Source organism: Oryzias latipes, chromosome 14 (assembly GCF_053564925.1).
Source record: "Oryzias latipes strain Hd-rR chromosome 14, Olatipes_Hd-rR_3.1".
Classification (NCBI taxonomy): Eukaryota; Metazoa; Chordata; class Actinopteri; order Beloniformes; family Adrianichthyidae; genus Oryzias; species Oryzias latipes.
The window spans coordinates 21,711,197-21,725,292 of NC_136250.1; the positions used below are offsets into that span (position 1 = coordinate 21,711,197).

General features: G+C 41.8%; 1 protein-coding gene across 1 annotated transcript in view; it reads left to right on the top strand.

Annotated features, from left to right (window-relative positions):
• Window positions 1-13,701, top strand: part of rnf43 (ring finger protein 43) — a 98,063-nt gene extending 84,362 nt beyond the window's left edge. The window contains exons 3-9 of the mRNA XM_023962313.2: window positions 5,146-5,220; window positions 5,305-5,436; window positions 8,007-8,108; window positions 8,195-8,365; window positions 8,457-8,559; window positions 9,345-10,850; window positions 11,653-13,701. Of these exons, the coding sequence (XP_023818081.1) occupies window positions 5,146-5,220; window positions 5,305-5,436; window positions 8,007-8,108; window positions 8,195-8,365; window positions 8,457-8,559; window positions 9,345-10,850; window positions 11,653-11,678 (2,115 nt within the window). The 3' untranslated portion in view covers window positions 11,679-13,701. The remainder of the gene's footprint in view (window positions 1-5,145; window positions 5,221-5,304; window positions 5,437-8,006; window positions 8,109-8,194; window positions 8,366-8,456; window positions 8,560-9,344; window positions 10,851-11,652) is intronic.
• Window positions 13,702-14,096: the final 395 nt, after the last annotated feature.

Consider the following 14,096-nt stretch of genomic DNA (forward strand, 5'->3'; position numbering starts at 1 on the left):
CATTGTGGCGGCGACCTTTGACACTTAGCTGCATACCCCCATGAATGCCAAACAATAGTTTCAATAGTTTGCAGCAATGATGCACTAAGGCTACGTTCACACTGCAGGCTGAAACGACCCAATTCCAAATATTTTGCCCCTAAGCGGCCCAATTCCGATCTTTTCATGACAGTCTGAATGACACAGATCCGATCTTTTCAATTGCGACCCAGGCCCCGTGGGTTTGCCGTCCTGATTCCGAATTGTAGCTGTTCTTTTCAATTGCGACCGCCGTCTGACCGGCCAGGCGACTTGATTCCGAACCGTACGTCATCACACTGTAGATCACAAAAGTTCGGTTTTACTTGGAAATGTGAACAGTCTAGCAAACAATTCGGATTTTTTCAAAAAATCGGAATTGAGTATTAAGCCCTGCAGTGTGAACGTAGCCTAAATTAATTGATGAATGGATAAAAAACAGATTCATTCATTCATCCATTCATTTTTTTTGAAAAATGAAGAAAAAATGGGGAAAAAAACGAGAATTTTAAAATATCAACTAAATATAAACTCCACTTAAGGTTATGGTTTTGGAAGTTAATAGAAACTCCTCTGTGACATTCATAAAAGCAGAATGAGTCTTTTCTGCACTAGAGTTCATTACAGTGTTTGTGTTTACACAGGATAATACCGTTTTAGAGCCAGTTTTGGTTCTTTTTTATGATGACTCGGCAGCTTTTGGGCTGCCTCTTCCTTTGGTGTGTCTGTCTGCTTTTTCCTCCGGTGTGTTCGTCACGGCGTTTGCACACTGCTGTCCACAGCCTATTCACCTAAAACTACACTTTCACTGATAGTTCCTTCACTCATCTCATGTTTTCCCACAACCTCTATCAAAAACCCAACCACTTTAAAAGTTGGAGCAGACCACGGTGGTTTTCTCACTGTTTGTTCGTTTGTCGGTGATGATGTCTTTGCTGTACAGTTCTTTGAACCGCAGCTATTTTTGCTGCCTCCTGTTGTTTTTACTCTCATGCCAAATAGTCTGTAATGACATGTTAGATTGTACCTTGTGAGGACGGGTGTTTACTTAACTGCAGCCGTTTCCGTTCCTTTTCCGGTCGTACCAAACCCGGATACGCTCAAACACTTGTTTGAGCGGTTGCTGCCCTCTTAGAGTCAGGTTTGTGTTTGTGTCTTCTGTCAATCGGTTTGTTTCTGGATCTGTGGCTCTGAAACCACTCAGTGACACAGTGGAGCCTCCGCTACTCCCACTGTGGACCACAGAGGGTCACTACAGAAGCAAATTGTAAATGGCGTATTTTTATATAGCCCTTTACTACTTTCTCAGAAGGTCTAGAGTGCTTAATAGTCCCTGTCCCATTCACACACACATTCACACACTGGTGGTGGCTCTGCTGCCGAACACTAGCGCCAACCTTTAACCACCAGGAGAAATGTAGGGTCCAGTGTCTTGCCAAAGGACACTGCAACACAAGTGTGGATCATCCGATCAGAGGTCGACCGCCCTACAGTGGTAGACTCCAAACTGGGGAGTCAAGTCTGTTGGACTGCTTGCATTTGAATGGAGAAGTTTGAACTGTTTTAAACATCAAATTCCCACAAGTGTGTGACTGCTCCCCATGTAGGCACATGCATGTACTGTAATTACACTTGAAATGAAAAAAAGAAAGCATAGCTTAGAGCCCCTTGAGCTCTCGTCATCATTAGTGCCGTGTGATAGAGAACTTGGCCTGGTGTGGGTTTATCTTGGCAGCTACTTAATTGATGAGTCGCTCATGAAACTCTTGGATTTTTCTCTATCTTTTGCCAAAAGCCTTTAGAGCTTTTGTAAATCACTTTGAGAGATAAGAAACATACCTCCACCATCACAGGCTTGAGAACCCCCCCCCTACTGTTCATTGACACGATCAGCACCAGAGTGAACGTCACAAGTTGGGGACACTTGACACCATTGGCTGCATTCCATTCAGATTAGTTTGACGTTTCCGCTGCTTTTGGCAGCAGTAGATGTAAAGCATAGTCAGCATTCCTTACTCATGTGAGGAATGCTCCACATATTTATGGAGGACTAATCAGATCAGGACTTTAAACTTCGTAAAAACTCTGACTACTGATCAATGCCAACACTTTTGGTGGCACCATGACACATGATGGATTTAAAGTCTCACTCCAAATATCTTTTGATCTATTCTAAAGATGGTCTTTTAATTATGATTATGACATTTTTAGCCAAAACCCAAACAATCTGTGTTGTCTTCTTGGACATAGTTTTTTTTTTGTCTTGGACAAAGTTTCTCCAGAGCAGTAGGAGGTCACTCGAAATTCGAAGGCAAGTTTTGGGCATGACTTGAAACAGCCCCACCCCTTTCCTCCTTCCTTACACTCTCTCCTACTAGCTTACAGCCCTTCAAGCCCCCAACCTAACATTACTGCCACAAAAACGGCGAGCAATATTGGAGCTATCCAGCTGTACCGTTTTGAGGCAGAATCCAGCTCAGACAGGGAGAACAAAGACGTACATGGATCTAGCAGGGAGCTTGTGACCCGCCCAGTGTATTTTCCACGTAACAAATAGAATGATTTTTAGACAGCATTTTTCATCTGCTCCTGATTCACAACAATTTGAATAAAGAAAATACTTAGAAATTTTATTTTAAGCTGAACTTTCCTTATACATGTCCTCATTCATCAGAAAAAAGCCACATGAACTTGTTAAAAAGCCCAAACAAACCTGATTTTCATCAGAGTGGGTCTTTAGAGCAGATGCCATGCCGTCACTATTAATTGACAACTTGTGAATGTAAACATGTTTTCCTGCAGGAAAACGATAATCTTGCAGATCCATGAGGCTGCAGGGCTTTATTTAATCAGTTTTATTGTTTTTGTTGTTTTGTTTGGGGACAACAGGATTTCTGTTTTTGCAGAAATGTCACCAAAAAAACTGAACTTTATGCTCACTTTGCAGCTGCAACCCGTACTCAGACAATTCAATTCAATTCAATTTTATTTATATAGCCCAAATTCACAACAACAGTCGTTCTCAGTGGGCTTCGTAAGTCTTGTAAGGTAAACATACAATCAAAATGGATCATAAATTCATAGAATTCAATAGAATAATTCTAAAACTTTAACTAAACTGACTAAACTTAACTGGCATCCCTGCGCTTAGACCCCCCTTCGCGGTAAGGAAAAACTCCTAAAAAAACGGATTCCGGAAAAAACAAAGACACTTCTTTCTTTCTCTGATGGACCGAACTACAAATGCTGACGATAAAGAAGGGATGTGAAAGGGTTGACCGCAGTCCTAATGTTTCCTTTGAGCTGTTTTTTCTAACGTTTTGCACAAACCACAGTTGGTTTGGAAGACCCAAGACTCTCTATGCTGTCATTTCCCACTTTCGGCTTCTCCCATCAGGGGTCGCCACAGCGAACGAGTCGCATGGTAGATTTGGCAATGTTTTACGCCGGATGCCCTTCCTGACGCAACCTTCTTAAACCGGGCTTGGAACCGGCAGAGGTAGAGAAGGGAACAGGGAGCAGCCCGGAGTCGAACCCTGGTTTCACGAACGGAAGGCGCCGCAAACCAGCACGAGCTAAACCGGCTGTCATTTAAAGAACTGAAATGAGTGACTGGAGTAAAAATCTCCCTGATCTGCCCTCTTTGAGTCATACCCTGTAAAAGGACCTCAGGGAAAAGAAGAAGCTGCAGTGGATTCTCATTTCAACACAAAACTGGCCACGTTTGCCTGATGGGGAGTCTTTTTCTGTCATTCAGAATTTTCTTTTTATCTTCAAAACAATGATCTTACAGTGAATAAAAATACAGATTGTAAATTTGAAAAACAGACTTTGTAAGTTTTTTAACAAAATGTGAAAATTTGAAAACAGTTTTAAACTTAGAAGTACACTCTTTAAAATTTTAAAGAAACATAAAAAATAGAATAAACAATAAAAATATATATTTTGAATTAAAAAAAATACTGAAAATTTGAATTAAAAGAACAAAACCAAAAGCTGGGACTGCATGAAAAATATTTCATGCATATTGTATTTCTAACAGCTGCTGTTTTGTATTTTGAACTTTAGTTTTTTTTTTTTTTTCATTTCTCTCCCTATCTGATCTTATTCGAGCTAACAATTTACAGTTTTAATTTAGACTCTTTGTTTGGAGTTGACCCTAATTTTTCATTGGAAGTGGTGCTTTCAGCCCAATTCTCCAGCTGCTCAGGGCTCGCTTGTGTGGAGCAGCAGGTTCATTCTAACAGCCACAGATCTTTTTACAAAGTGGGTTGTGGCAAAATCTCTCAATAAACATTACAAAGAAGAATGTCAGACACAACTTATGAGGGGAAAGAACTTTGGGTTACAAAAGGAAACATGAAAAGCTGATCTCCACACTACGTAGTTTGTCCAGGTGGGGTTACCGTAGTGTGACATTATCCTCAGTCGAAAGGACCCTGAACGGTTATTGCAGGCCGAATGGTTATGGTACCTACACCGGAACAGCGTCTGCTGTTGGCACCATCAGCTTTGTATTTGGCGTACAGTGGTGATAACGGTCTCCCAAAGTTTGAGCCGATATGACAACACCAAAACGTCTGTCATCCGCTGTCAATCATGTCCTGGCAGCCGATGGGTTCAAAGCCCCACCCCCACATATAAGTAGGGTCCACTCTGAAAACAAAAAGTCTGCAATTGAAGTTGGACAGAAATGGAAAAAACAGAAATATAAAATGCAAAGCTGCAGCTCTTACAAACATTTTTTTTATTTGGTAACAGTTTTAAATTCATTAGTTTTTATCCAAGATTTAGTATTTCTTCAAATTGATAATACCGGTATATATTTTTCAATGTTTCTTTTAAGATTACAATGTGTACTGTGAGGGCCTCTAGTGTGTTTTCAGCCTCAGATGTAAAGGTGGCAGAACTGTGGCACACTTGACTCTGTTGGAGCTGAAACTTGGCTGCCACCTTGTGATGGCTGAAGTTGTGCACACTTTTGCTAGTGGTGAAGCTAAATTTTGGTCAGACGTGACCTCTAAAAACATAAATTGCCTTCTGTTTCCATAAGTTTGTTTTTATTGAGACACTTTACAACGATTGCATGTGGCGTGTTAACTAACCATCTCCTTCTGTGTCCTTCAGGCCCGCATGGCATTGGATAAAGGAGCTCAGGCTGTTATCTTTGATGTCAGCGATGACGCCAACGCCGCTGCCGAGGTAAGCTCTCACCATTGGCTATTTATTTACATTGTGAAACCGGAATACCACATTCATGTCTGTGGGCTGCATTTCTGCAAACAGCTGCGGGAAGCAAACTCCTTTTCCCGTCCGGTGGTGCTGGTGGAGGCTCAGGGTGCTGAGGACCTGATGGGTTTGGTCAACAAGAACGAGGAGGCCAATGTTGTTATTGAAATCAAAGTGGAACCTAAGTGGGTAAGCACACTCATCAAAAAGCTCAGACAATTTAAGCAACTACTTTACAAAAAAACAAATTTTCAGAAGATGAAAAGGAGGAACTTTGATGCTTCTGTGCTGGAAGATCCCAGAAGCTCAGTAGTGAGTGAGACAATGTCACATGTTCACATTAAAATCTTTTTTATATTTTTTTTATTCTTAAGTGGCTTAAGCCTCTGTAAGGCTGTTGTTAGCTGAACCCCAATCTTTTGAACAGATACTTCCTTCAAACTCCTTTCTATAAGTCATTTTTTGATAAAGCTTTGCAAATACCCTTGATTAAACAATGCAGGCCACTTCCTGATGACAGTGTTACCAGATTATTGTTAATTATCAAATTTATTAGCAATTTATCCATGATTTCAGCTTATTATTTAGTTAGACCCCCCCTCAGTCATCTTTTGATCTATTGTCAAAGCATTCCCAGTGCTCTTTTAATTATAATTTTGCTGTTTTTGGCCAAAATAAAAAAAAGAAAGTCATAGTTTCTGCAGAGTGGCAGTAGTTGAAATTCACCTCTGAGTTGTGATGCAGAGCTAACCCACCCCCACTTCCTGGCCCCTATACCTGAGAGCTCTCTATTAACATGCTCTCCCGCTAACTTACAGCCCCTCACACCCGCAACCTAAAATTACCGGGGAAACAAAAATGGTTAGCAACATTATAAACAAATAAATGAATAACATACAAGTAAAAACTGGGATTAATGCCAGACAAACAAATTAATAAACCTTACTGGACTGATATAAATGACTAAAATGGAAATAAAAGGCTAAATACTTAAAAACAAATAAGGTAAGAAATAAAAATAAAAAAGTAGGAACACATTAAATAATATAAATATCAAATAAAAGCCAGATTATAAAAGTAGGTTTTGAGCCTTCCTTTAAAAACATGAACAGTCTCTGCAGCCCTGAGGCTCTTGGGGAGGTTATTTCATGGGTGAGGAGCATATTAACCAACACAAAGTTGTGTTAAACTATGTCAGCCACAGCAGATCAGCCATAGAAGCCCCCTGCTGTTAGAAAAGTTTTAAGTGCCATATCAGGCTGCACAGTGGCGCAGTTGTTAGCACTCTTGCTTCACAGCAAGAAGGCCCCTGGTTCAAGTCCAGCCTGGGGGGCCTGAAACAGAACACATGGGGGACCTTTCTGTGTGGAGTTTGCATGTTCTCCATGTGCATTCATGGCTTTTCTCCGTCCAAAGACATGCTTCATTGGTTAATCTAAATTGTTAGGTGTGAGTGTGTGATTTTGGTCCTGCAACAGACTGGAAACTGTCCCAGTCCTATGAGTGGGGTTAGGCCTGGGGTGGGCAACCTCTTTGACTCGTGGGCCACATAGGGTTGTAAAATTCGATAGAAGGACCGGACCAGGAGCAGATGAGTGGAGTGTTTTGGTAATCCACCTTATAAGAGTAAGAAATAACATGCAATCTGGATGAAAACATTTTGACTGAAAATTAATATGTATTTTTGAACATAAAATGTTTGAGTTTTTATTTCAAAACTGTGATTTTTGTTCTCATTTTAGAGCCAATTGCACCGTTTGATGGACGTCATGTAAAACCCAAACTTAGAGAAATGCTGCGTTCATATGGTGTTTGAATGATTGGAAAAATGAAAAACAACAAATCTTGCAACACCACATGGAGGCTGGAGCGGGGTCCCAAACTTTTTCTTGTGAGGACAACACAACCTTTGTCCTCTCTGATTTGTCTAATGTTAAACTTCTTTAGGTTTTTTTTTATTATGAAGCACTTTGGGACCCTGAAGGAGCTGTGAAGTGCTGTATGAATAAAGTGTCATTCATTCAGTTATTCATTCATTTATTCATTCAGTTTTTCATTCATTCATTTAGTCATTCATTCATTCAGTTATTCATTCATTTATTCATTCGGTTATTCATTCATTTATTCATTCATTCATTTATTCATTCATTTATCAATTAAATCATTCATGTATTCATTCATTTATTCATTCATTTATCAATTAAATCATTCATGTATTCATTCATTTATTCATTCATTTATCAATTAAATCATTCATGTATTCATTCATTTATTCATTCATTTATCAATTAAATCATTCATGTATTCATTCATTTATTCATTCATTTATCAATTAAATCATTCATGTATTCATTCATTTATTCATTCATTCATATATCCATCCATTTATTCATTTATTTATTCATCGATTTATTTATTCATTCATTCATTCATTTATCCATCCATTCATTCATTTATCCATCCATTCATTCATTCATTCATTTATTTTTTAAAAAGCAGCAAAATCTCTAACAGAATGAGCAAAACGGCAAAAGATGAATTGCGACGTAGAAAGGAAACACTGTCTTCTGTTCTACTTGACAAGAATCTTTTGTGTTGGGAAACAGACTGCAGGATGACTGAAGGACAGAGTAAACAATGTTGTATGTGGGTCTCAAACGCGTGGCCAGACTGAAAAGAAATGACTGACTGAAAAAACAAAATATCTGTGTACATATAACCTCATTATGATTATTACCATCAGTCCTTTCTATTTTCAGCTCCATTATGACGTGAGCATCCTGCTTACCATCATCCTGGTCATTTTTACTATCGTCCTGATCTTTGTTTTCCGCTACAAGTGCAAGTCCAACAGAACCTGGGTGAGTGACGGCCCCTGTCGGTTCTGTGGGGATCCAGTTTTCTTTTTTTTCTGATCTTTTCCTAACAGTCTTCATCCGATCCTCAGGATTCTGTCCACCAGCAGACAGTTCAGGCTATCAACCGGCTGGAGACAAAAACCTACAGCACTCAGAACTGTTCTGGCTCACAGCGCCACCGGGGGGCCTGGGGATCGGCCAGCAGCTCCAACTCCAGCCCCGTCTGTGCCATCTGCCTGGAGGAATTCCAGGATGGACAGGTGTGGGAGGAAGGGTGCTGCATCTGCAGGCTTAGCTGCCTTTGTATTGCTGGTTTATCTACAAATGTCTGCTTGTTTTGTTCCATCCCAGCATCTTAGGATCATCTCCTGTGCTCATGAGTTCCATAAGGCCTGTGTGGACCCGTGGCTGCTGCAGCACCGGACATGCCCTCTCTGCATGCACAACATCATGGGTGAGGCTGAGCATCCTTCATTTTTAGTTTTCGTGTGATACATGTACAGATATATCATTTTGCCAGTACTATTGTTTTCTTTTACAGTACATTACTTACAGGGTATTTAAGTTGTATTGACATGGTCCTTTTTTGTACGTAAAATATCGTTTCTGAGTAATCGCTCTCTCCTTACAAATGGTAAGTACCATAAAATACACCGTAACTTAACATGTAAATGTCTCATACATTACATGGTACTGTCTGTGTACATACTCTGATGTCATTAATAGTAAATATCACAAAAACACAACACAATAAAGTACAACATAAGTACTATATAAATACCTTTCCTGTTACATCTGCTAAATACCATGAAACACACATAAACCTATTAGGTAAGTAGATAAAGGTTCTGGGTACTTCTTCACATTATTTCTAATGTAGAGTCTGTTTACTTACTATTTGTTAAACATGGTAAATACCAAAAATCATACAATAAGTTAACAAGTACATTTAAGGTACCTACCCTGCCCTTACATGTAACAAGTACCACAAGAGACACATTAACTCACAACAATGGGTGCTACAAAAATACCCAGTAGAACCAAATAAAAACACCTAAATACACGGTATCACATAAGTACCCGGTAGGTGCCACGCAAAAACCCACCCTGTAAGTAGAGTTCTGTAAAAGGAAACATTACTGTTTACCATCAACAGCTGGTTCTTTTTTAAACACTTCAGAGATGGAATATGATCTTTTTTGTCTAAATTCTCACGACTGTCCTTGCTGTGGTCCACAGGAACCGAGCGCCAGGCTCAGAGGAACAGAGCCCAGCAGAACTCAGAGCAAAGCCAGGGCTTCCTGCACTCTCAGCCTTACAGTAACCCTCAGCACCACCCCTTTCCCCAACATGCCATCCCCTTCTCCATGAGGCCCCTTTACCCCCACGGGCTCTCTGGACCTTATCCTAATCTGGGCCACTACAGCGGCTCCTCTCCTATGGACACTCAGACTCTACATTTCCTCAGCAGTAGGCAGCTGGGTGCAGGCTGTGGATACCACCACCCTGCAGAGGTTCCTGGGAGGCCGCACAGAACTGGAGGCAGCTGCAGGACCCCCACTCACCACTACACCCCTCGGCGGTCCTGCCACAACTACCGCTCCTTCTGTCCAGCTCAACGCAGTGCATCAAGCTCCAGACTGCAACACGCCATCTCTGTCACACCTCAGAGCAGGGGGGTGGCAGCCCGCAGCCGGCAGGACGAGGCCAGCTGTTCAGGGGGCAGCTACCACACAGACCGGAGTGGGTACTTTCCCGATGGGCCGGCCAGTGACTCCAGCTCAGGACCCTGCCACGGCTCTTCCAGCGATTCAGTTCTCAACTGTACTGATGTCTCTCTGCAGGGAGTTTATGGGAGTTGGTCCACCTTCCGCAGTTCTCTGAGTAGCGACTATGACCCTTTTGTGTATTACGGGCCGGGTGCTGGGCGGCTTCCGAACACAAACAGCCCTGAGGTGAGTTCTCAGGTCCGGCCCAGGTCTCTGGATTCTGTGGTGAACAAGGCCGGCTCTCCTGAAGAGCAGCCACAGACTGTTTCCATCCACTACCACCGGCACCGACACCACCACTACGAGGAGGGGGAACACAGCCAGGGCCCGAACAGAGGCTCCGATGAGGAGCAGGGGGCTGGCGCTGCTGCTGCAGCACCTCTCTCTGCCCTCATCAGGGACAAAGACTCTCCTGTGTGTCCCCCAAAGAACAGCTCATGCCACTGCCTCAAACCAGAACCCACTGGTGGGCTTAGTCCTGGGACTGAATGTCAGGACCATGACCCCAACTGCCCCTCGGTACCTCCTGTCCTTGTGTCCCCAATCCCTCTAAAGCTTCAGTCCCACTGCTGCCACCAGAGTCACGGACACCTCCATGCTCCTCAGGGGCGGTTGGGGGGCTGTCTGCTCGATGGTCCCTCTGTCCACTTCCACCAGAGCTTAGATCTGCAGGATGACCGCAACATCCACATCCACTACGGCGAGGGTCCAAGCTTCTGCTGCTCCCCCCCTGAGCTGCACCCTGCCCTGCTCCCTGTGCCTCTCATTCTGGACTCTGGAGGAATGGAGGACTGGCCGTGCTGTGCAGGAACGCATGTTGTGTGGCAGAAACAGGTGCAGCAAGCCCACTCAGAGCCTCAGCTTGTGGGGGCTGGGATCCCTATGGACAGAACGCCATGTAGGTTCCACCAGGGGCCGGCTGGCGACCACAGCACAGACTTTTGTTCATACTTCCCATCATTACACAGCAATCAGGGTGGGTATCACTCTTTGGATACTTTATTTTTGGTCAGAATTGACATTGTTTCCCAGATTTAAAAACACTTGCTGTGGAGGGTGTGTCTGAACATTGTCTAAAAAGCTCATTTGGGAGGTTTTCCACCAGCAGCTGAAGTGGTGAAGCTTAAAGACTAACAAGCATCTTTGAATTAAAATGATGCATTTTTTAGCCAAAATCCAGAATCCTTTGTCGTTTTCTAGGACATAGTTTCTGCAGAGCAGCAGGGGTTCATTAGAAATTCACCTCTAAGCTGTGGGTGGGACTGCTAGCGCCCCTCTTCCCATCGCCCATCTGTTGACACTCTCTCCAACTAGCTTGCAGCTCCTCACCCTCCCAAACTCACATTGTCGGTGCAATAAAAATGTCGAGCAATTTTGGGGCTATCCAGCTATTAATGTAAATGTTCTTTATGCATGTCCATCATCAGAAAAATGCCACAAGAACATGTTAATAACAACAAAAACTCAATTTTCATCAGCGTGGATCTTTAAAAAAAAACAACACTTTTTTTTTGCATTTTAATGACTTTTCTAAGGATTTGCCTCTATGGAATTTGTTTCTTTTTCTTGATTACCAAGAGTGAGATTCTTAGTGTCAGAGCTGTGCAGCACCATGGCAGTAACGGATCCCCTTGAATCAGCCAAAAGCTCCATCAGAGCTCCACTACACAAACAAGCCATGGAATAATTGGGGATTATGTGTGTCGATGCCAGTGTCTTTGGTTTCCTCTGCTTTGCGTCACAGCTTGAGTGTGACTCAGCTGCTCTTGTGTCCGCAGGATCAGAGGAGGAGTCTGGGGTGTAATGGCTCCCGCTGCCACACAGGAGTCCGAGCGGAAAAGCCTCTCCTCGGATCGCATTTCTTCTTGGAATTCCAGCAGCAATTGTTCTGACGGCGTCTCAGCTGTCCGCAGAAGATCTCCGATTGCCAAGATAAAAATCTTTATTTTGGAGTAACCCTAAACCTTCTGCGATATCTGATAAGAGTTCACACTTAATGATTTGCTGGTGTGAAAGACGCAGTGTTTAATGGGGAAACAACTGTTGCATCTCATCTGGGGGAGCACTCACCAGATTCCCATGCTCCCTGGTTTGGGCTGGCAAACGATCTTTGCGTACGGTGTTCATCCTGCATGAAGTGAGACTCCTGTCTCTGCGTCACACTCTGTAAAATAACTTGATTAAGGGTAAAGGTACGTCATATTTGTTTGCGTGATGTTTGCCTTCCTCCTGAGGCCAGCTTCGGCTAAGAACTGCTTTTCTCTCCAGCCTACCTCAGCTCAGATTTGAATCCCCCTCCCACAGGGGAGCCTTCAAAGGTACTGCTGTAGTGATTTCTTTCTCTCCCAAACATGTAGCACCCTTATACTCAGCAAAAAGGAACCACGTCAGCCTAGTTTGTACAAACGGAGAGAAAAAGATTCATGTGTCGCTTCCAAAGCAACCATCCATCTCTCGGGTTGTTGATCCCTTTGGGGGCTTGTTTTCATTATTTCAATAATGGCAGCTGTTTTGTTTCTGTTTGTTTTATAGAATTTTTTTTTCACTTTTCTAAAAACCTGGTCTGACTGAATAATGTTGTTGAAAGCTATACCTTATGTCATATTTCTTCCCGTGGAACAGTGGTCTCTTCAGAAGGATGACAGCCATACCCCCATTTCCCAAAAGTGTTCATTAAAGTGGCCTTCACATAAATAGCGCTTTATCCGTTGAGTCATGCCGGAGGGTTGATCAAATCAATCCTAAAAAAAAAAAATGAGATGAAAGTTGTGCCATGAAAGCTGGGCTTTTTCTGCCTTACAGACTGAATAAGCTGAGATCAGATACAAGGATTCTGTTTGATTTGCCTCAGAGAAAATGTGAAGACCCTTTAAGTGGCAGTCAGACTGCAGCGGGCGCAAGGCGGCAGTGTAACCCAGTAGCACTTACTCAACCCTTCACAGGATGTGCCTTATTCACTCAGACTAAATCAGGAAGCTCCCAACACACCGCTCTTACCTGTTGAACCAAAGAAACAAATGTGTGTGTGTGTGTGTGTGCCGTGCCTTTGTTTCCTGCTCTGCCTTGTCCTTTGAGCCTGTCACTAATAGTACACTAACATGCTAAAATGAAAGTGCAAACATTTTGCTGAGGGTCTTGTGGAAGCTGCTTCTGCAGTCTGTCTTTCTCATACCTCACTCTAAATCTTCAGCTACAGCATGAGGGCCTCTTTTTTATTTTTTTTATTCCCATACAGTCCCAAAAACTCAAATAGACATGACTGAATATTAGCAGCACTTTGGCTCCAGATTTTTTTTAATAAAAGGAAAAAAGAAATCATGTAATATTATTGTAAACAACCCCCCCCCAAAAAAAAAAAATAAATAAAAAAAATCAGCAACAGGTGGAAAGTAGCATTTAAACACCATCCGGTGGGATTACGTCCTTTTCATCACGTCGGTCTTGGTTTTGTTTGGCAAGAATTAACAGTTCAACCTTTTTTTCCTCCTCTTTTAATATTTTCTAATAGAGAAAAGAAATAAAAATCCTTTCTGAACGTGAAGGGATCTGTCAGTATATTTTGGATACTTTGTGTACAAAAAGAGAACAACAAAACGAAAATTAAATAGTGTTTAGTGTATTTTATATATAATAGACATTTCAAAACAGTGACATGACACTAATATATTTATTTACTAATATATTTATCCATTTTGTCCAGGATTGAAAGAATGGTTTCTGTATAGACTGAATGTTTCTGTATTGAAACTAACAGGTGCCATTGCAATGTATCTGCCTTACTTCATTCCAATTATATGCAAATAAATTATTTTGAAATAATATCAAAACTTGTGATTTTCTTTTACGTGTTTTGGATGCATATTAGCAAATAAATGTTTGCAAATTAATTTGGGTTGAAATAAATCCAAGCTGACTCTGGATGGAGTCTGGATGCAGATTCACAGGATCAAATTCGTTTTTTAAATCTGGGGAGCAAAAAGGAGACACGCCATCAATATTTTAAGTATAGTTGAAAACCCATAAATAGCTTTATTTAATTAGTTAATTAGACTTTTTTATTTATTTATTTTAGGTACCATCAATTGTCAGCGGCCAAAAATAAAAAACCTAAAAGTAAAAAAAAAAAAATAGCAGTTCAATTTGAGCCGAATGGATCTCCAGGGTTAAAAACATCTTTAGAAATGATGGGCCACTTGGTTAGATTTGAACTGATTTCTACAGC